The sequence below is a fragment of the Rissa tridactyla genome, chromosome 3, assembly GCF_028500815.1.
Source record: "Rissa tridactyla isolate bRisTri1 chromosome 3, bRisTri1.patW.cur.20221130, whole genome shotgun sequence".
Lineage (NCBI taxonomy): Eukaryota > Metazoa > Chordata > Aves > Charadriiformes > Laridae > Rissa > Rissa tridactyla.
This window is the reverse complement of record NC_071468.1, coordinates 38530211-38553963: the sequence shown is the minus strand read 5'-3', so window position 1 is coordinate 38553963 and position 23753 is coordinate 38530211. Positions and strand designations below refer to the sequence as shown.

General features: G+C 36.8%; 1 protein-coding gene across 6 annotated transcripts in view; it reads left to right on the top strand.

The window, feature by feature from the left end:
- SPAST (spastin) overlaps window positions 1-23553 on the top strand; it is a 36722-nt gene extending 13169 nt beyond the window's left edge. For all 6 annotated transcript variants that reach the window (XM_054193797.1, XM_054193796.1, XM_054193795.1 and 3 more), the window contains 13 exons: window positions 4921-5108; window positions 6153-6286; window positions 6611-6704; window positions 9238-9312; window positions 10561-10632; window positions 11160-11235; window positions 11764-11855; window positions 13640-13719; window positions 14562-14604; window positions 15217-15296; window positions 17923-17993; window positions 19900-19940; window positions 21588-23553. In XM_054193797.1, the coding sequence (XP_054049772.1) occupies window positions 4921-5108; window positions 6153-6286; window positions 6611-6704; window positions 9238-9312; window positions 10561-10632; window positions 11160-11235; window positions 11764-11855; window positions 13640-13719; window positions 14562-14604; window positions 15217-15296; window positions 17923-17993; window positions 19900-19940; window positions 21588-21710 (1169 nt within the window). In that variant the 3' untranslated portion in view covers window positions 21711-23553. The remainder of the gene's footprint in view (window positions 1-4920; window positions 5109-6152; window positions 6287-6610; window positions 6705-9237; window positions 9313-10560; window positions 10633-11159; window positions 11236-11763; window positions 11856-13639; window positions 13720-14561; window positions 14605-15216; window positions 15297-17922; window positions 17994-19899; window positions 19941-21587) is intronic.
- The last annotated feature ends 200 nt before the right edge of the window (window positions 23554-23753 follow it).

Below are 23753 nucleotides of genomic sequence, written 5' to 3'. Positions count from 1 at the left end.
TCTGGTATAAGCTTCGTTTTTCTGTCTTCATAAGGTATTACTTGTGCTTTTGTGTAATCAGGCTGGGCTTTTTAAAAGTCCAGGATTTTATGAATTGTGAAACATGGTCATTCATAGTTTTAACATCAAGAAAGTGCCTTTTTGCTCATTCTTTGGTCAAAAAGTGCTTTGCTTTCTTTCATTTGCCTTCAAAGGCCAAAGTCTTTACAGATGTTTTTGCTGCTTAATTCTGTCTGATACTGTATTCTCACAGCTATACTGCACACTTTTTATATTTCCAAAATGTTACTGATTTGAGATTCTTCCTTCTTTGAAGATACTGTTTGCGTCAGCCTTTCAGACCAATTTACTTGATTGTAAAGCACAAATGACTACCTATTCCTGTCTTCCTCATTCATCATTTCCTACCTTACCTGAATAGCTGGAGATTTTTCTTGAAAGTTTATCTGATAGATTTATAATAAGATTTTATAAGACCTCATTACAGCAGTATCGCCTGCCCTTCAGTTGCAGAAGGCTATGCAGTAACTTAAGAGTAATAACAAGTAGCCTTGACCCAAAAGTTTATTTTAAAATACATATTTATTGTTTAATGTCATCACTCTTGTTATCATAGCAGTTTTAAATTAGATGTGAAACAATTTAGCTGTATTATATTTTTTCCTCAGACACGCATGTTTTTCTTTGCATTGTGGGTTGTTGTTTTTTGTTTTTAAACTAGCTTGGGAACGAGATTATGCCAGTCTTGCCAAAGGCAGCATTTATGAGTTTTATTAACTTATTCACTAGGCATACAATACTGATAGTATTACGTTAATTTCATTGTGCCATTTTACAGTTAACATGTAAATCTCAGCATGATACACGATCAGAGAAAGCATTAAATTTCTCCCTCTTATCACAACGTTAGCACTGTGCAAGTAGCTAGTATTTTGTCTCATTTTTCACTTGGAAGGATTTGCTGGCATGTTTTTAATAGCGGGCATATATTGGCAATGTTTTTCAAGTTGCAAAAATTCTACTCTTAATAATGACGCTTTTAAGGAGTTTCCTAAGTAGAAGAACAAGTAGCAATAAGATAATTTTTAACACTGTAATTTGGTAACAGTAGATCTTTGACATGGCTCTGTCAATTCATAGAGGAGAACAACTCATCTGTGTAGCTGTGCTGCCATTTGAAACGTGGAACTTGTCCTTGTTAGTTGCTGAAGCTTTCTGCTAGGTAGCTTTTATTACTTGAATCTACCTATTTCAAAAATCTGAATATAAGCTCTGAAGGAATTACTATTTTGGGGCCTACCCTGAGTGCTGATCCTGAATTGTGATCAGTCTTGCTATTGCTACATGTATTTTTCTATGTAATATTTGCAGAAAATGTATAGCTAAGCAGTTTAAAGACTTTTTTTTTTACATATACAAAGTTACAGACAATTCTAGACTAGTGATTTCCCCCCCGCCCCCAACCTAGGGTCCACAGACCACATATAATGACTTCTCATAGTCACTTTATATCAGTTATCAATAGGATAAGGATCTTCGGAGGAGTATTCCCTGACGATTTTTAAGGTTTCACAACTAAAGGCTGGAAACTGTTCTGCAATACTGCAACTGCTGCTGCTTATTTTAATTTGTACTTTTTTTTGATGCTTAAGAAATTATAAAACAGCAGAAAGTTGTTTACTAACATATGCCTTAACCTGTTTTAGATGCACAAAAGAAAATATAATTGGTTTGCTTTTTAGAAATACAAAGCATACTTTTATCTTTATTAGATAAATAAGCTAGAGCTGCATGCTTCCCAGATTGTTTCTGTGTTTCCAGGTGTGTAGTATGATCAGGCTTCTCTTAAAGTTGTTCAAAAATATCCTTACTTCACTTTATTTTTAAAAACAGCTACATATAATAAATGCAATTTAACATTCCTCTCTGTAAGGGAGTCTGAAATTGGGCAGCTGTGTCTGCAGCTTATCACAATTTAACTAATAGAAAACCTCAGACAAAATTTTTCTCCTTGTTTGTTGTGTATATATTTGTATGTCAGTTTAAAATTGCAGGGATGCTTTCAGGACCAGATAGTTATTATTTCTATATGATCTAGTGGTGTTAGCTTGGAGCTTTAAAGTAAATTATTCTGTCCAGTCAAGAATTAGAGAGTAAAATTAAAACGGTTGAGCCCCTGTTACTGTCCTGTAAGTATTTATGAAGTAGAAAATTGAATTGTTCAGTGTTTCAAATACACTTGAAAAAATGCCACGGTCTCTCTTTGTGATTAGAACATATTTTAGGCACTTCCTTACTGTTTTATGCGGAATGGTGAAACATTTGGCAAAAGGCTGCTGGAGATATTACAAAGGTTTTAAGACCACTTGCATCATATTTTCAGTCTTTCAGCAGGTGACAGATACAAATAGGTAAGAAATATGTTTTGGGGGTTTTGCATTTGTTACAGCAAAATATGTATTTTACACAATGAAACAGGAGGGACTATCAGCCTGACAAGTGAGTACATGTGGTCTTAAACACTTCATGTCTTAGGTGAACTTTAGATAAACTGTAATTCTGAAAAGTTTGATCACATTTTTATTTACTTAAATGAAAATTTGTACATTAAATGAAGTTTCCCTCTGGAGTTGATACTGAACAACTACGTTCAAGAGTAGTTCATCAGTGTTTCTTTCTGTGCTACCCATCAGGACTGACCACAGAACATGGGTAAACTTAGTGGCCTTGATTCCTGGAGGTACAGCTAGAGTAAATAGTAATTTGTAGTTAAACCTTTCTCTATTTCCTTCCACTCACATATTTCCAGCTTTCCGAAATATTCCTTACCTGTGCAATTTTATGATGCTCAAAATTGCAATGTGTGTCTATCACTCTCAATAGATGGGAAAGTGTGATAATTAAGCAACATGTTAGGGTGAATGAGATGCAGAAAAACTACTTTAGCTTTTTGAAGTCTTCCCATGTTGACTTTAAGCCAGCTGTGCAAATGAGGATGAAGAAAAAAACCAAACCAACCAAACAAAAATCAAACAACAAAACTGAGTGCCACCGTTTGATTAAATTGTATCAAAGTGCTGAGTAGCTAGGTTTTTTTAATGCTGCTTTTTGAATTTGAAAGTTACTAAGTATGCTTAATTATGAAGAGTTTTTGACTTGGAAATTCCTGTGCAGGAATGACTAAGTAAATTTAACCAGCTCTGGATCTGTGTGTGATTTAGTCAGTAGCCAGTTTTGGGTTGGGGCTTCTTTTGTTGTTGTTTTTGGTTTTTGGTTTTTTTTTTTCGGTTTGCTTGTTTTTTAACAAGAAATGTCTTGCAGGTAAATGTAGTTAATTGTATTCTTTGTTTCCTTGATTTTTGCATATTGATACATCTACATTGTTTATGATGGCCCCTGCAGAGTTTCTTTGACTCTAAAAAGGGGTAGATTTGTGACTGAAAAAGGCTTTAGAAGCTTGTTACACCTGGACAACAGCAGGCTCTGTAATGATGTGTAATAGGCTTTTATGTTTAAAGAGGCTGAGAACATGGTAGTGATTAACTAATCTTTCCATGATACTGTTTTGCTGAAGTATCCTTAGTTGAATTTTTTAAACACAGCATTCAAAATGATGAGGCTTTCTACTTAAAGGATTTTTCACTGAACGGCAATATTAAAAATTCTACATAGAGACATTAACTTTCTTAAAAATCAGAGTTTTTTGGCCCATCGCTTAAGACTAACAAGACAAACTGAGTTGAAGATTTCAAAAATTTTAGTGAAGCTATAGCTGAAATCCATCTTGAACTTCCTTACCTCTGATGCTGTATTTATCTTATCTAATCGAAAATCTCCTTCATCCTTTTAAAAGGATATAAAATAAGGCAGTATTTACAGCTTTCTTTGCAGAAAACAGTACTGTACTAGACAGCTTACAGTACCGTATTCTCACCACAAAAAGAAAATCCAATCTGATGCTGTGCTCTAATCGTTAACCAGCCTGACCAACCTGCATGCTTGCTTTAGGACGTTCTTACCTCTTAGTCTCTGTTTTGGTGGTTTAAACTTGCCATTTCTGTGCCAAGGAACCTTATTTTATCATGTATCCCATACGGAGAATGTAGAAATCAAGTGCTATTTCACTTACTCTGGACAAAAATGGCCTTTTGTAGTTTAATCACCTGTGGTAAATATGTTAAGTTATATCTGTCACCAGATTTGAGACCTTCCTGCTCCATCATGGAGGTCAATTAGAGCAAGTATGAATGGAATGTGTGGTGGTGTTTGAATTCAGTGATACGATATTTTAAGACATAATTATAAGTGTAGGAAAGTAAGCTGCTTCAGAGGTGTGTCCATTCAAAATTTCTTTACTCCTTGAGATTCCTGAAGTGAAACAAACTTGTAAGGAAAAGCACCTGATAGCTGCTTGCAGGTAGAACTCTTAATTTTCCCAAATTGAAGTGTCTTGGTGAAGATTCTGTATGGAGGGTGCTAGATAGTGTTAACTAGCATCCAAAGTAACCAGCTTGCTAACATCAGTTAAGGAATGAACGCTCTGAATCTAATGGCTTGAAATTTGGGGATTACTATAATGATGATTTTTAGGAGTTCTGGGGAAGGAAAATCTTCTGGCTCGTGTTCTGTCATCTTCTGTCTTAAGAAATAGATGATGTTCTTCCCTTGTTACAGGATTTAGCCATCTCCAGCTTTTCTAAGATGGTTCGCTAGTGTTAGTTTTGAGAGCTCCTAAAAATTCAAAACTTAACTTTAGGAAACAGATGAAGTTAATATCCCCTTAAAAGTAAACCTCTTTAAAAACTTGTATTATTCTGCTATAATACTGTATTACATGTGCCAGCCATACTATCTTCAAGTTAGAATTGATGGTAAAAGTATAACTGCTGAAAATGTTCTCATCACTGGTTTTCTTTATAGAAAGTGGAGCGGTTCCAAAAAAGAAGGATCCCTTAACGCACACAAGCAATTCCCTTCCTCGTTCAAAAACTGTTGCAAAAACTGGATCCACAGGCCTTTCAGGTCACCATAGAACTCCTAGCTACAGTGGGATATCATCATCTTCTGTGTCTAGACCAGCACCTAATCCTGCAGCTTCAACTCACAAGGTATGGTGAGGATAAATATAGCAATATACACTTGGAAAATCAATGTACATTCCAGAACAAACTTTGGATTTACTGCCTTTATTGCAGTATTGTAGTAGCAAAAAAAACCCCGAACCCCTAATTTTTTGGCCAAGCGTCTTGAGCTGGGATGCAGAGTGGATTTTAGAAATCAGGGGGTATTGGGTGGCTGCTTGGGCAAATGGATTTTGATTGTAATCACAGTAATAAATTATAATACTTGTTTCGAAAATTGCATGGGAAACTGGGGGAAGCTTATCTAGGAGAAAAATAAATATTAGTCCCAGTATGTAAAAGATGGAGGAAAACCCCCTATTACTCCAGAACTACAGATTTTTTTCCCCCTATAAGTTCCTTCTCTTCCAAAGCACGCATGCACAGATTGTGTTGCAACCACGTTGAAAAGCAAATTACAGTTAGATTGTGACTTAAATACAAAAGTAAGTCCTATACTAATAAGACAGAAAAATGCTGCATTTCTTTTGACCCATCTCTTTCCCTTCCACCCTTATCTCCCGCACTGCTACTCTCATGGTAAAGTAGAATAAATAGCAGAGTGGACAGAACAGAAGTGTGGTTAAGCATTATTGCTGCTATAATATGAAGGCTTTTAAGTGTCCTGTTATCAAAGTATGACAGTGGTAGAAATTCTTGCTTATAGCTATGGAAATCCGAAACAGTTTGTGATGCTCTGTTTCTAGTGTATGCTGAGGGAAAATATCATAGTTAAATATAATGAATTATCTTCAAAAAACAAACAAACAACAACCAAACCTGAAAAAAACAACCAAAAAACCCCAAAACCAAACCAAAAAACCCCTCACCAGCGTATCCTGAGATGTTCTACTTGTGGCTGAATATGATAGTATGAATTGTAGGAAAATACAGCATCAGGAATCTGGTATTCCTTAACGTATTACGTTTTACTGGAACAAATGAAAGGTACAAGTAATTTTCTTAACAGTCTGCTTTAAAAGTATCAAGTTGGGGTTTTTGTTTATTTTCTTTTTCCTCCCCCCTCTCCAGGCTGCTCCTAAAAATAGCAGAACAAATAAACCTTCTACTCCTACCACTGCTCCTCGAAAAAAGAAAGACTTGAAGATATTTAGAAATGTGGACAGTAATCTTGCTAATCTTATCCTGAATGAAATTGTTGATAGGTAAGTCTGAAGAAAAGTAGGCTTTTTCAATGCAGAAAACCATTTTTTCGTTCAGTGCGGTCTTGTCCCCTTGGAATGAAAATCAGTACTTCTAGTTTGTTGTGGTTTTCTGTGGGTTGTTTTGGTGGATTTTTCTGTTGTTACTTTGGCAAAACAATGAAAAATCAAAACAGAAATGCTTATTTTCTCAAAGGCTTATCAATGTAAGTTGTAGATTTCCTTAAAAGGGTTCTGTATAAATAGTCAAATGCATTAAATTAGTCAGCTGCAGCTGAAAAAGAATATCTCATTGTTAGACTAATTAGTATTCCATTTCTTTGTCAGTGGTCCAGCTGTCAAATTTGATGATATCGCAGGGCAGGAGCTGGCTAAACAAGCTTTGCAAGAAATTGTTATCCTTCCTTCGCTTAGACCTGAGGTAAGCAACGGGATTTTGGTGTTACTCTGTGGCAGAATCAAAGAAATGTATTGTGCTTTACATGTGAGGTGCTGATTCTTGAATCCTGTCTTTACTGGTTATGACTGCTATCGATAGCTGTCCTGGAAAAGGAGAATGAAGAGGTTTTGTGTTAAAATACTACCATGAAATTCCTTGTCTTCTGGTTAGTCAGTGTTGGAGAAAGTGACTGAGACAATAGCTTAAACAGTAAAGCAAAACGAAAACCAAAAGAAACCCAGTAAATCACAAACCCCTAAAAACCCAAACAACGACAAAAAAAATCCTGAAAATTTGTGACACTGATTGTTCCAGATGTCCATATAGGGTTGGACATAGAGCTATGGCTATGTAAAGGATAAAGCTCAGAACTGGAAGAGTGAAACAGATAAGACTTTTATAGGTAAATTAAGTCATAACGCTATCTGATTTGAAAAATATTAAATTGGTATTGTGGTCATGTTCTCTGTGGATGTTGGTTAGACATTCTGAATAGTCTATTTACAGCAGGAGAGGATACAAAAAAGTATAGTAGCGAACAGGCAAGTACACTGAGGTGTATAACATTTGAGGGCAGATTTCTTCTTCACTGGGCTGAGTGGAAATTGGTCCTTTAGGGTTTTGTTTTATTTTATTTTTTATTTTATTTATTTATGAGGTGGTACCTCAACTACTGTGACTGCCCATATTCAGGTTCTGGTCTATATACTACTGGAAATTTCTGAGCTGCTTTTTAAAATAAAATTAAATTGGTCATTTTCGAAAGCTGGACTCTTGTAGAAATTGCATGCAATGATTTATTGCGGTGTTGATTATTCAGGCAAGGTTCCTGTTTGTTCTTTTTTGCTTGCTTGTGGGTTTATTTGGTCACATTGATGGGTTACTGGAGTTGTTCTGTGGTCTTCCTTTAATGCAGTTTCTGGTTTTGAAGTGTTGTGGGGAAGAAACCCTAAACCTGGCATAGCATCACAGGAATAGTAGGCCTGATGAAAACAAAGCTTTGGCATCAAATATGTATGGTCTGGTATTCTTATGCAGAAGGAAAATGTCATTATACTGTCTTTGTTATTACAGTGCTTTAGTATGTCAAGTTTGTTGTTTAGTAACAGTAATACAATGAGCTGGGTGGGAATGACTTTGAGATGTGAGGCTTGGAATAGTTACAGCTCTCTCCCAATAATAGCTGATATTTTTCAATTATGTGTTTTTTCACATTACTGTAGCTATCAGTGGGCCTGACCTTGGTGTAGGTTGAGGTATACCAAAAGACAGAAAATCCTGTGGATTTTTAAACTTTCCTTGGAGGAAAAGAGGTTGGTTTTCTTCCTTGTAAATTAACATGATAGATGTGGTAATTATAGGGCAATATTTAGTCAAATACTACTTCAGTTTTAACCTTAATGAAGTTTTGAACTCAAATTCCTATTTAAACATGCCAATTAATGGTATTTTTGAAGTAGAGCAAGAGTTGAGGTGAATGAATAGAAAACACTGGCTAGAGACATGACTGCAAACGCTTCATCAGTAAGATGCTAATAGAACAGTAGCAATTAGTTCAGACCATGTTTAGTATGATTAGTCTGTTAATAAAACTTTAAAAGCCTAGTGTGTCTCAGTGATAAATGGCAGTTGTGGCTGAACTGTGGTCAGTCATCTTGAAAACACTACACTGGTAGTGGAGCCGGTTTTTATCGTGGATATTGTGGGAAGGAGCGCCTGCTGACAAGGGTGTTTGGACACGGTGTTATATATGTCACTCCCTGTTATTCCTTTTGTTTGTTGGAATTATTGGAAGCTGGAATGGAGAAGTGCATGTGAGGCCAAAAACAGAACTCTGAAACCCTTGAAGAAAGTGGTAAAGACAAAGTGCTGGGGAAAACAGGCTGCAGGATTAATTAGAAGAGATCTACTTTATGAGAATGTGTAGATTTGCTTGTTGTGATGCTACATACGATGAGTGCAATTTTGTAGTGTAGGAAAGATGAATCCAATGCAAAGCGAGAGGGAGGAGATTATTATCAGTAGCATCTAGAGAGAGTAGGTGGTTGTTAAGTAATATTTTAAATAGTTTTGGTCAAAGCTTATGTCTTCTCAAGTTTCATTTAATAAATAAAAAAAAGAGATGAAGTGGTTCTTCCATATGGAGTTAGTAGGAACATTCTCTAACTCCTACTACACATGTGTGTTTCTCCCCTTTTTAAGTGGAATTGATGCTTTAAACTTGTTAGGCTGGTCTGCCTTGAGGAATGTGTTACTGCCTTTTGTACTCATGTCACAGTGCCTTTATGCACAGAACGATCATAATGGAATTTAACTGTTGTGTGGGAAACAGTAGTGACATGCATTAGGTCAAGTTAGTAATAGAATGTAGTTCTCTTAAAACCCATACTGCTGTAGCACAGCTACTGTCGCTGCCGGTGCTAGCCAGTGAGCCATTCCTCAATCTTAAACCATTTTCTTGCAGAGGTAGATCAACATTTTCTTTGAAGGTAACTTACGATGATGTACTTTTCAGTTATTTACAGGACTTAGAGCTCCTGCACGTGGATTATTGCTGTTTGGCCCACCAGGAAATGGGAAGACAATGTTGGTGAGAAAATTATTTCATGCATGAGTTGGTGGGCGTAAAATGTAACCATGAGGTGTGTCTTTCAGTTTGGGTGTTGGAGTAATAAACTGTATATTCTTCTTGGATAGGTAGTGTGGTGTCAATTTAATATAAGAATGCAAAATTGTTCATAACTGTGGATTTTATAGGGGCAGGGAATTGCTAAGTTGGTCTCTTTAATTTTCTTCAATATCACAAGTAATATTTTGAAACTTAAACTAGCAAGTCTGAGTTTCATTTTCAGAGAGAGTAAAAGTAACATGGTTAGTTGTTTGTGTAGAGCAGTGATAATCACAAATGGTGTGCTGTGCACTAAAATATACTAGAAGTGCATTTTGGAAAAGGGGAAGGAGCAGAGTAGCAAGAAAGGGAGTTGTCCGACTTCCACACTACTATGCAAGGAGCGTAAGTGCTGTGGAACTGTCTGGCTGCTGCTTGTCTTCTCAGCCTGATGTGCTCGGTTCAGGGGACTGGAGGGAAATGGCTGTGCATCAGCCAGGGAGCGATGCATGTCCTGATGCAGCTGAGCTGGGCACATCATTCTGCATCACATGGCGTGGCTGCAGCTGCACCCTCCCTTTGCTGATGCTGAGGCTGGATCAGCTCTGAAGCGTGGGAGTGTGAATGCTGAGCAGCTCACTTTGCCTAATCTGTTATGTTTTACATACTGGAACATAATTGCTAATCACTAAAATTAAACTGTATAACCAGGGAATATGGTGAAATTGTTAAAGAAGAGGGTACTCCATGTGAACATTCCATCTGAACGGATTTATTTTTTTTTCCCTAGATTTCCTCTGAAAACAGATTTTGTATAGATAGGGTACAGAGGGAAAAAAAACAGAACATAATTTTTAATGTGATTTGATCCAGCTGCTACCCTAAATTACTACCCTAAATTAGTTAAAACTGTTTAAAATGTCTACTAGGATACATCAGAAGGAGCTGGAGACTTGTGTTCTTCAGTGAGCAAGTTGTAGTTGGCTATGGAGATGATGTAATTAGACAAGTCCAAGGGAATTTTGAAAATTCCCTAGTGGTTAGACCACTCACCCGTTCTTATTTATAAGTGACCTGTACAGAAGTTTTCTGTAACATCTACAAGGTGTTCCTTTTGAAGGAATAGGGGTTTTCAAAATCATCAGTCAGGACATGAGTGCTAGCTACAGAAGCAGAGAGGTATCTTCAATGTGATGTTTTCAAAAGTACTTTTTTTCCCCCCTTTTCTAGGCCAAAGCAGTTGCTGCAGAATCAAATGCTACTTTCTTTAATATAAGTGCAGCGAGCCTAACTTCAAAATACGTAAGTAGCAGATATAAATTATGTTGATCTGAAAACACACACATGCTGTTATTGGGGCTTAAGAAGGCCACAGGCTTCTGATGAATCCTTGGTGAACTGTTAGCCTATAGCCAACCTAAAGTTTTAAAAAAAGTATATGTGAAGTAAAAAATTTTGGTTTGTGCTTGTGATAACTCAATGTCAAAGGCTTTTGCAGATCGGGATGACCCTGGCTGTTGTATAGATGAGCGGTTGTATATTTCTTCTTTAAAAAGTAAATAAAATGGGTCCCAGCTCCTTTCACTGTGATAATTTAGGCACCAGAATCTCTTGACAACTCAATTGTTATCATAAGTGAAGTTGTAATGTGTCTTTTAAGACATAAATAATACTGTCGTATGTAATACTGAACGAGTGGTAATCTGAGTGTGTATGAATGGACTGAGTATGGTTGGATATCAGCAAGATTTTCTGTAGGTCCTTATGTTAGGTCTCTTGTAATAAGCACTTTCTAAACACCCTCCAAAAACAGTTTATTGTTGTTTTAGGTGGGTGAAGGGGAGAAACTGGTGCGTGCTCTATTTGCAGTAGCCAGAGAACTTCAGCCTTCTATAATTTTTATTGGTAAGACCTTAAATGTTGTTGATTTTGTGTATTTTCTTAAATATTTTTCTTAAATATTAAATTGGAATCATTGGGTAAACTTCTTTGGGTAGTTCCGCAGTGTAGACCAAGTGTCTCGGATATGACCTGCTGGTTAACCTCTAGTTCCATATAGAGCATATTAGATTGCTGTTGTGTTATTTAATTGGTGTTAATAGTGGGAAGAAGTGCCTCAAAAACACGAATGCTGTACTACCTTTGCAGAGTAAGTCCATTTGTGTATTAAACTTCAAAGATGAAATGGGGTTTTTGCTTGTCCTGAGTTGCAGTTTATTATCAGTAGGATTTTTTTTTTCTCCTCTGTGCTTGGTGTTACATATTCACAGGCCAACACGTTATACAAGCTTTTAAACTTCACTAAGATCTGTCTGTTCTCCTAGGGAGTAAAGATCTGATCTGTCTTACTGGAGCCCTGTATTAGCAAAAGAACTTAGAGATGAAGACTGTAATGTTGTATGCTTAATTAAGATATATTTCTTTGTTTTTCAGATGAAGTTGATAGCCTTTTGTGTGAAAGACGAGAAGGTGAACATGATGCTAGTAGGCGTCTAAAAACAGAATTTTTAATAGAATTTGATGGTGTAAGTATTTAGTCTTGGGTATTGTTTGATTTAGCTGAATTGGCTAATGTAGAGGGTGCCAGTACAAGCTACAGATGAAACACAAATAGGAGTTGGCTGCTGGGCCTTAGCTCTGTCCCTTCCCGCTCCCCCTGCACCTTGGTCGACAAACAGCCTTTTTTCCATTGCTGTTGATTTTTCATCTGCTTACTGTAGTATTATGCAAAATTCAGTTTGGAGTGAAAAGTAGTAATCTTGGGGATGAGCTGAAATAATGGGTTGAAAGACTGTGAACAGAGAAAAAGGAATAACAAATGGCAATAATAAAAGGAGCTGTGAGAACAAATGTTCATATGGGCCAGGAGAGGCACTTGAGGGTTAGGCAATGTTGAATCCTTGTTTGCATGTTTTGGTGAAGCACATCTCATCATTCTGGCAACGTAAAAGAAGATTTAACAGCTTTTAAGTTTTGTTTTTTAAGAGATATGTGTCACAAAAGCATGCACTATCAAGGGGTAAGGTGAGACTTGAAGGTTGAGGATTTCAAATGGACGAGTTCAGATCACGGATATACGCAGCTCTGATGCATCAAAAGGATTAATTTCTGTGTTAGTATGCTTTTCATTGAGTTATACGTTTTTTTTTTTTGGCATCGTGACCTAGAGATGACAGGATACAGTAAGAATATATTTAATAGCATGTATGTAATACCCAGGAAAAAGAACTGGGTTTCATAGTTGGGGGGAACAAATGAATATCAGAACATTTTTCTGTGACACAACACTGGTTTTTGTATTGAACAATCTTAGTTTGTATTCCACTAGCACAGTGGAATATTGCTACAGTGAAGAAGCAATAGTAATGAGGTACAGGGGGAGAAGATAACTATGGAGAGAGACAACGAGATCAGGAAAAACTTCTCCAAAGTGAGATGAATCAGGGCAAATAATGCAATGTGACAAAGATATGCAGAACTTATTGCACACACAGTTTTCCCTTAAAGTGAAAAGGGGAAAATGAAACAATTAGTAAGTTAGCAAGCTTTGAATCAAGGTTTAACTATATCATACAATATTCTTGTGGAACTTTTTGGACTCAGTAAGGTGGCAATGAACGTAAGTCTATGAAGGATTGTACACTAGGTGAATAGTAACACGTCTCTGATACCCAAATGTTTTCTCTGAAGTCTGGAAGCTGTAAGTCTCCATGTTGTTGGGTATAAAATCAAGTCTTGCAATTGAGTGAATTGAGGGGAAAATTACTGTGTCTATGTACTATTGAGTAGCTTCTGATTTTTATTGCTAGCTTCTTGAGACCCCTATTAGATGAATCTCTGATCCCATTTAGTCGTTCTGGCTGTACCTTAGTCTAAAGTTTTGATTCTCTGTGTATGCTTCAAAACAATGTTTGGTGTTAGAACAGCAGAAAGTCTCTAGCTTTTGAAACAGAATTATCTCAGGATGACTAAACTTCTGAGTGCTTTTTGTAGTCTCAGTTTTCTCCAACGTTGTAACATCTGATTCCACAGTAACATTTGTTCTCTTCCAAGACTCTTTTCAAGGAACATAACTTGGGCATAGTATCCCGTATTTACATTACTTTTTTTCTTTTTTTTTCTTTTTACTTCTTTTTACTTTTTTTGTAGTTTGACTTTACATTTACCTGAGGAATGTCTTAAAGCTAACTGCATGGGAAAAAAGACACGTGTGCAGGAAGAGCTGAATACATGGCAAGTCTTTAACTGGTGTTGTTGTATTACTACTTGATGTAAACTGAAAGCTGTCTTGCCTTCCTACATTATGTAGGTGCAGTCTTCTGGAGAGGACAGAATACTTGTGATGGGAGCAACAAACAGGCCACAGGAGCTTGATGATGCTGTTCTCAGGTATCTAAATGTCTCTTCCTTTATTTGAATACAATCATATGATGTTCATTATGAAGAGCAGGTTTTGCTACTTAGTGTCTTGATTGGTTTAAGTTTTGGAATAAGTAGCAAAAGGTGTTTGGCATGGTTAAATTATTTAACTTCTCAAAGAGTTGCCTGTCTCTTCTCTTTTGGGATACATCTACACAAGCATGGTGGCCTTGGAATTCTCTAAAGCAGCAGTACCGAGACCAAGTCAGCATTTTATAACCCTCTTCCATCTTATGTATTGCTTTTTTATTATTTGGATCTTAATGGCAGGATGAAGGAAGAAGTTTGACCAGTGAAATCCAGTATTTCTTCTCTGTGAATATTGGACTTTAGATGTCCCATGCAATTACAGATTTTGCTGTGGATTTGCCTTGGGACTCTTTTGCTGCAAGTTCTCATGCTTGCTTCTCTTTTCATTCTTGATTGAGGAAAATAGGCATGTCAGCACTGTCTGAACAAGTAAAACACATTTTTAATGATTCCAAGGACTTTTTGTGTACAGTGAAGAGATATTTCATGTTGTTTCTGGTAGTCAGTGGTATTTTTACCTTTAGAGTGTTTCCTCTCTGGGAGGAGTCTCATAACTTCAAATAAGAGTAAGGTGACACCGGTGGCTTGTGCATATTGTTTTTTTGGTGTTTGTTTGGTTTTTTTTAAATCTATAGTTCTACTCCCTAGAATTTCATAATATAAGTGAAATTTTGACATTTATCAAACCAAATGTTAGATTTGTATGTGCTAAAAAGTTATAGAAGTGTATGCGTGTATATGTATATAAGTTTGGGGTTTTGTTTGTGTGGTTTTTTTTCCAGACGATTCACCAAACGGGTATATGTGTCGTTACCAAATGAGGAAGTAAGTATTGTTTTCCATGTATTTTCTTAATTTTAAGATCAATTTTATTAAAGAAGAGAACAAAATATATTTCGTAGACTATTCTTAACTTGCCCTAGTGGGTGATTACTGTCCTGTGAATTAACTTCTGGCCCATCTGGGCCATATACATTGTGCTTTAATTCTAGCTAGTATCTTAAGCTTTTGCATCTGGTAGTAGCTACTCAGTATTTCTTTCCTAGTGAGGTGTTGCTTACATACTGTCAGGGTTGGACAAGTCTGAAGTAGGGCTTGCAGGAGCATGTTTGGTTGGCTGGAGAAGAGTGTTTATTGCAAAAGATCAAAGTAGCTTTCTTAATGTTTTCAGCTCAACAGCAGATTAGGGCTTTTGATGAAGATTCCCATATATTTTCCTTGAAGTGATCTGACTCTTGATCTCATTATTTCCAAATCCTTGTCTCTTCCCCTGAAGAGATGATAGTGTACAGTCTAATCACAAAAGCACTATAGGCAAGTTTAAACTAGTGAAGCACAAAAGCTAACCTGACAAACACGTAGTTTTGTTGTTGCAACAGAATTTTAAATGTACCGTGAAAATGAGTTTTACATCTGATAAATGTATCTTATTTTCAGACAAGATTGGTTTTGCTAAAAAATCTTCTAAGCAAGCAAGGAAGTCCATTGACCCAAAAAGAGTTGGCACAACTAGCTAGGTAAGTATAACTATACTAAATAAATATACTCATCTACTGCATTCATTCAGACTGTTTCAGTCATTCAAAATGTGACTAATGTAAATCATCAGATAGTGACAATACTTGCTGAGAATGAATTGCATGCGTTTTGGGAAGATGGTCTCCTGTCAGGCTGTATGAAAGTGTTTTTATATATGCTGATACGTATGTGCTTGTTTCTTGCCTACACCACCTGGCTGGGTTTCTGTTGTTAAAACATGCTCATCAGCACTCTTCTTTATGAGGAGGAGGAGGATGCTTCTCTCCACCTGGCCTCCAGGCAGTCCAGATCCTCCTCCCCAGTGCAAAAAGGCAGTACCAGTTTTGCACTTGGCATGCATTTAAAGTCAAAAGCAACTTTTCTTTCCTTGTCCATTGCTAGGTTTGTGAAGGTATTACCAACGTAGCAGAGCAAGTACTGGATAATTTTAGATTCTTTTCAGTTTCATATTGGATTGGGGAAGTATGGGTTAAATGCCCTTCCTATTATGAAAGTACATTGTTTTAAGTTTTTCACAGTATTGCTGTTTGTCACCGTCAGAAATTAAATGTAATGTGTGTGAAGGAAGTTAAACTAAAAAGCAGGTCGAGCACCTAGGGCAGGAAAGAATGAAAACAGAAGTGGGAGATACCAAAAACATGCAAGTAGATGTACTTCAGTCTCTGTTTCTGTTTGTGGTAGTAACAGGAGATCTGTAGTGTCTCGGATGTAGCAGTTGTCAGCTTCTTAGTAACGTTACAGAAATTTGATATATAATCCAACTGAATAAATTCTCTCTGTACTTGAAGGATGCTAGCTCAGGCCGTATTTAGACCTAATAACTAACTAGCCTATAGCTAACTGGAGGAAAAAGACAGTGTCTTGGATTCTAACTGCAAACATATGAACCAAATTACAAATGCAACTTAGGTACATTTTTTTAAAGGGTTTAGCAAAAATATAAAAGCTGAGAGTCCTACCTGCTTTGCCTGCCATCTTTGTTTTGAAAGAGATAGGTATTTAACATCTTTCATGATTTCTGTTCCTTCGCTCCTCTGCAACTTATTCTATAAACTATAACAGAATTAATGATCTCCAAAAGACTGAGCTATGGAGCTCTTGTTGCAGACAGCCACTGCTCTATGAGCTAGGTGGGGGTTTTTTTGGTTTTAAATTTTTCTTTAGGTAACCCTTACTACTTCTTTTCACTTACGTTGGTAGTATGTGTTGTTGGCTTCCTGGTTCAGTGGAGACCTTTTAATCTGCAAAGTATTTAATTGATTAACTTGGAAATGAAGTTTAATTCTGGAAAAGCTCCCATAGAGATTGGATCCTTGATTTGATTACCCCCCCACACTCCTTGTGGTTCTTAGGTCTTGGATAATCTGTATGTCTGCCAGTCTTGTAATAAAAAACCCCAAACAAACAAACCCCAGTAGATAGCACAATTTATCTTCCTTTCAGTTCGCTTACAGAATACCTACACATTTACACCGTATTATTTCCGAAATCAGTGGGAAGTGTGTGCAAGGCACACTTATAGAACCTGTTTCTTTATGAATAAGGACCTGTCCACTGTATCTCACTTCCAAGCTGAATTATAGTGCTTACTCGAAGTTAAGTGTTTCGGCTTCTGCAGAAAACTGCTGAGGCTGTGGCTCAGGCTGTAGCAGCCATCTCAAGTCCCACAGTTGGTTCTTGGTCATAAGCATTTCCAGGTTTAGGCTTTAACGTTGGAGTCAGTTGGTGAGTCACTTAGCTGTGCTAGAGATCGTTTTCCATGCGTAAACTGCAGGAGGCTGTTTCAGTACTCTGCTAAAATGCAGACTGTAAGTTCTGAGAGTTGAGAAGCTTGCCGAGTACTTTGAGAGTATCGTCTGTCTCTTACCACACCTTCAACATTGAAAGAAGTCTTCCACCAGAGATAACGCTGTCTGCCCTGTAACATGCTAAGCAAAGTGATGCTGCTTTTCAAATTTGTATTTACTCTTCTGAATTAGTAGACTTTTGTAGTCCCTGGAGTCCACTGGTCAACTGCTACCATGCCTTTCCATTAAGAGGATACTGTAAAAATATCACTTATTTTCAAAACCAAACACTACTGTTAGATTTTCAGTAGTGCCTGCTTTTGCCCTTTGTTGGGCTCTGGTGTCAACTAAAAGTGCACGTAGTTTTATTCAGAAAACTGGTGATGTGATCACATCATCATAAACGTGTGTGGTATTGGGTTCTCATTGTATTGATCAGCTTGAAAGGAGTACAGGACAGTTGGAGTTTTTGGTTTTATGTTCATCTGTGACAAACAATGACAAACTAGTGGTAGGGCGTTTCTGGAAGAGAAATAGTAAATGTGCTTGAGATTATTTTTTACCTACAAATCCTAGTTGGCTGCTATCTTTTCGTTTTTCCTAGCATGTTACTTGGGATTTGAGTATCTGTACTTAAATTTAATCTGGAAAAGACGTAAATATAGATCTCTTATGTTGAATGCGCTTCTGATTCATTAAACTTGCAAAACAACATCAAAATAGTACTACTTCTGAATGATCTGCAATTAAAATGAGATGGTTTGAAGCAGGCTTTCTTTTTTTTTTCTCCTTTCCCCCACTTTTTCCTTTGACAAAGAATGACAGATGGATACTCTGGAAGCGATTTAACCGCATTAGCAAAGGATGCAGCGCTGGGCCCTATTCGAGGTAAGCTGCGCATAATAAGGTAACCTTTTATTTAGGTTTTGGAAAAACTCGGTGCCCTTGATATTAAAGATAATACATTTTTTTTCTACATCTTTATAATTCTTAAACCTCTGAAATTAAGCTTTTTAGATTGGAGTTTGGTCTGTTCCTCATAATATCATAAGATTTACCTTACAAAAAACCCTTCAGTAGCTCACCATGTGCAACAGACGCTTTTTGTGTGTTAAGAGGAAAGCAGGGTGAAGTGTTTTTCACAGACTTGTGGGGGTTTTAACTAGTGCATCTTTCCTAGGCTCATATCAGTTCTGTTGTATCTAAATTATTACTTGAACAGCAGTCTGACTGCATTATTTGTCTTATAAAGTGGGTGGATCTCTTTAAAGTCTCAAAGAAGGAAACACTGAAACAGAAGCAATTTTGTGTTTTGGAGGTTTTTTTAGATATGCTTTGAATGGCATAGCTCTTCTATTTTTAAATCTTCCTAATGTTGAATTGTGATCCAGATGACAACTGTGACTCAAGTAGAGTTTTACTTTATATTTGTTCTTCCTCTGACGTTTTCAGCTTTGAGAAAATAATGATTTTAATGCAAAGTGAATAGTTTTTTTCCAAAAAAAAACCCCCAAACCCCAACCCTAACAACCCCCAACTTTGTTCTGTTTCACTAGCGAGTTATTATGTGTCCAGTAGCCACATCTGAAGGGGCTGATTTTATTTAGTGGAGACCAGTAGTGGGTTTTGAAGATTTGATGTTAGTTTTGTGTTTGCGGATATATTGTCCTACCTGACAGAAAGGTACTAAAGGCAGCCAGAGCAGAAGTGTTCTGTAATATCAGCCTATTACGTGTAAAATAAAAGTTGTTGCAACTCTCTTAAATGATTTATGGGGAGGAGAGGTCTGTGCATGTCTTGTGGATGTGCTTGTTTTATTATTTTTTAATTGAGTCAAAAATCCTATAACATGCAGTTTTGCCAGTGCGTTATCTCTTTGAAAGCAGCTACTGGAAAGTAACGTTCTTTTCCCCACTTACTTTCAGCGGTTGAGATTGTAAGGCATATCTTCCAAAACCCTGCATAATAACAGGGAAACAGAATTGCATTAAATAGCTCTCACAAGAGACATCATATCTTCAAAGACTTTGAATATATGTATTTAGAGTGGTTGAATTAATAGTATATGCATTTAGGTATGCAGGCTTTACTTTGCTACAAATGCTACACTTCACATGCAGTTCCATTTTGAGGAGAGACCATGGAATGTTGTGCAACCTATTTGTTCTGCTCATGGCGTCCATATAAAACAATTTATTTTTTAAAATGTTTCTTAAGGTCAGCCTTACCAATCCTTCCTAGATTCTTTTGCTTGCACCCTCAGAGCAAAACGTTTGCTGTAATACGTTGATACCATAACAGTATTGCGAGTTAAAAAAAAAAAAAAAAAAAGTAAAATGATGAAGGATGCAAGAGTGGTTAGATCCCACCAGTGCAAGAAGCACTATTATGTGCCCAGCCTGATTTTATTTCTGTATTCTTGGCTGACGGTACCTTTCTGTTTCCTGAAAACTGCGTGTGTTTGAGGGGTAGGGGGTTGTAGGTACCAGGAATAGTGTGGGGGAAGGCAGCTCTGTTATGTTCGTGTGCTGCTCCCCATATTTTAGGAAGAAGGAAGTAGTTCTGCTACCACTTCATACTCTATCTGCAGTGACTGAGTGTGGGAGCAGCCTGGTTGAGGAGCTGATAAATGGGGAAAGAGGAGGTAAAAACACCGGATTATGTTGAGAGAGGGGTATAATTTTTAGCTGTGGCTTTTTTTTCCCAAATAAAAGTGCTTTTAACATGCTTTACTTGTCAGAATCGATGAAAGTTGTTTTTTATGAAACTCACTGATCTTCCTTTACTTTTACAGAATTAAAACCAGAACAGGTGAAGAACATGTCTGCCAGTGAGGTATGCTGTTCTAGCAGTTGTATTTTCCCCTTTGAATAGAATGCATGCTCACCAGAAGCGTTTAAGCTCCCTTTATTTACACATACTATCATACAAAATACCTAGCGTATTTTTTTGGGGGGGTCTTACCCTTTTTTTGATTACTTCTTCATTGAAGAAAACTCTTTACTAGTGATCAAGAAGAAAATCTGTCCTCAGATGTGTGAGGTTCTTTGTGTAGTTTGTTGGTTATCAGGCTTAAGGGCACCGCTTTTTCTGATCGTAAATCTCTGCTGCTCTTAGTTTCAGCTGACTGTCCCCTCTTTTCCTTTGCCCTGATGTGCAGCTTGGTCTGTTATCCATCAAATGACGTCAGAGGCCTGGCTTTTATTTTCTCACAGTGTTACTCCCCCAGAACATTCCCCAGATGTATTATGTCAAATGACTTATTTTATTTCCGCCCCCATCTTTACATAAACTAAGTCATCTTAGGGAGAATCTCTGAGGAATTTTAAACCAGATTTGTTTGTGTATATGTATGATACTTACATTTATTCACATGGACCATCATAAAGGAAAAAACAAATTCAAAAACAGATTTAGTAAGTTTCTCACCACAAATTGCATCTGTAAACATCAATAGAAAAGGAAGGGGTTGGTCTTGTGTATAAAAGTTTCTGTTCAAATGTGTATGCAAACCACAGTTATGTGGGGGAAATGAAGCAAAACTTAATTCCCCTGTTGCTTTCTGGGTTTAGCCTTAGATCATGGCTAAGGCTACGATAAGCTGAAAGGATTTCTTGCAGGAAGATGAGAACATCTGTGATAATTAGTTGTGAATGCAAGTTTACCTCCAATAGCCTATAACACTAGTCCCAAAGAAACATGGGGAATCTTCTTCAATTGTAACATTAATACTGCTTGAATGGCGAGGTTGCTTGTTCCACACGCTTTGGTTACCTCCCATCAGGTCTGGTTATTTCTCTATACGGGAAGTATCTGCTTATAGTGGTGTCCTGAGCAAACAACTGAAAGTGTGCGTTGGATGAGAGCGGTTAGATTATTGGGATTACTTGGCTGACAGCGTACTATGGTGTGAATACAGTCGTGGTAAGGGTGGGAACTTTCAGGGCCGTACCCTCCTGGTATGCAGTGATATGCCATAAACGTGTTAAAAAATCCAGTCTTACTCTTTACTCAGTTCTGTGCCCTCACATGCACCAGCTTGCACCACCTAGTGAAATAGGAAGTAATAACACGGTCTCATGGGCTATTAAATAACAAGGCAGACATTACAATTACCAAATGTTAGTTTATTAAAAACAGTAAATACTGATAGTCTTAAATTACAAGACTCTTGCATCAGGTCATAGAATCATCGAACAGCCCAGGTTGGAAGGGACCTTAAAAGATCACCTGGTCCTAGATGAGATTATCTAGCGCCCCGTCCTATTGCATCTTGAAAACTTCCAGCGATGGGGACTCTACCACGTCCCTGGGGAGGTTGTTCCAATGATTGACTGTTCTCACTGTAAAAAATTTCTTCCTTAAATCAAGATGAAGCACCCATAGAACATGCTTTGTTAAAAGTGAATATTGAACTATTTCTTGAATGAACTGAAATACATAAACCACTTGTGATCCTGATGTCTTTCACTTTTTGTTTAGATGAGAAATATCAAACTGTCAGATTTCACTGAGTCTTTGAAGAAGATAAAGCGCAGTTTGAGCCCTCAGACCCTGGAAGCATATATTCGCTGGAACAAGGACTTCGGAGATACCACGGTGTGAAGCACTACTTGAAGTGAAACAAAGTGCTGCCTAAGGAGCAATTGGTACAGACTACTGGAAAGCAGCCAGAGTTTACAGGACTTTACAGATCTCTAAGTATCTGCATTAAAACTTGAGATTAAGAAAAAAAAATATACAATGTGAAATATGTTCATCAAAGCCTCCTTGCCGTTTAGTGAGGATTTACACACTGTAAGCAAGAGCACAATAGGACTTGAGAAAAGATTCCTAGCAATCCAATTATGGTTTGAACAGTAATATATGTGTTTTGTTTCAGCTAGAAGGCTCTGATGATATTGATCATTGGAAAACCTTTTCCCTATGTTGTGTGTGTGGTTTTTTGTTTTTAGTTTTGCCATGACGTTGATGTCTGGCTTTCTTCCTGATAACTACTAACTTAAAATTGGAGGTTTGTAACTTTGGCTCAGTTTTTGACTTTTTTATCCTTAATGTGCCAAATAAAACAATTTCCCTATGCAGAGAGGAAGAACAGCAATGGGGAATTAAATTATGATTATTGAAATGTAAAAAGCAGCTGGTCTGTTATTATTTGTCTTTTTGTTTAGTTGTAATGTGACTGTATTGTTCACACAACAGTTTTAAAGAAGACCTTTGATAGCAGAACAGCAAAAAAACCCAACCCTATAAAACCAATTCAAACTGTCTTTTAAAAAAAAGTAATACTAAATAAAAAAAATAGACTAAGACATTCATTTACTGGCAGTATTTTCTCTTAATGCATTTTGTAACGCTTTCATTGGTAGAATGTTAGCTTACGCTTATGGTGTACAACTTGAAGCCCAGCTGATGTTTGGAGAGTAAGTGATGCTAATTGTCAAGTTTCACAAATGACGTGTTTCTACTCTGTATTTTGGTCTGTTTATGATAATTGAAAGTAAAATTTCCATTGTGATAATTTTTTTAATCTATACATGTAAGCATTAAAATACCAGGCTACATGTTTAATACATGGCACACATTAATGTTTTTATAGCTTTCATATGTTTTGGTTTATATATTAAAGTATGAAACACTCAACTGATCTGCTTTTTTAAAAAGAAACCGCATCTTTGTACAAATACTTGTTTTTATTATATAAATGACAAGCTATTAAAAAAAACCCCACTTAAGTGATAGCCTTTAAATATTGTAATAAAGGAAAACATCTTTGCCTTTACTTCTAAAGGCCTGACATCTTGCTTACAAATTCTACATAGAATAAATGCAGATGTTTGCTAGGTAGAACACTAGTTCCTTGTTAGAGCAGGTTTGTGGGATTTGTTTTCTTGTTTTCTTTTAAAAAAAGACAACTCTCCCAATTTGGTGATAATACAAAAACGCATATTGTTTACAGTTTAAACTAAATTGAGTTATAAGCGTCGTTTGCTTTTGGTCTTAACAGAAAATTTTGTTCTTAATTTTTCATTTAACTTATTTTTTATTGGTAGGAGTAAGTCAGATATTTCTGGAACTACTCACCTGAAAGTTGGCTATAAATAATATATATGTGTATGTACATATGGAAAAAACCCTAGCTGATAGATGCGGTGTAAGGTATAGTAATTCCCAGAGAGGACTCTGTGCTCACGGCATAGTATCGGGTACTAAATAGCAGAGACTGTATCAACCTTTTGAGACGCACAGATGCAATATGTTTGGGATTCTTGGTTTTTTTTAACCAGAGGTGCTTTTAACTGATTTTAAGATTAAAAGCAATTAAATAGGAGAAGATTGTGTTACACTAGTATGCCTTTTGAAATAGTCTAACCAAACCACTTCTAGCCTTCTAAGGCTATGACTCTCTCAAATGTATGTCTGATGTAAATAAAACATGTGACTTCTGTTCCTCTGATTCACTTTCCTGGAGAAGAGAGAAATGCTAAAAGACTTCAGTTTCTTAAATCTCATTTATTGCGTGCTTTGCCTTAGTTCTGCCTTCAGTAGACCATCTCTGTTGTTGGAGATTCCTGGCTGACTTGATCCATGTTTGCCGTGTACTTCAGCGCTACGCATGAATATTACTGTTTTATTAGCATCTGCTAG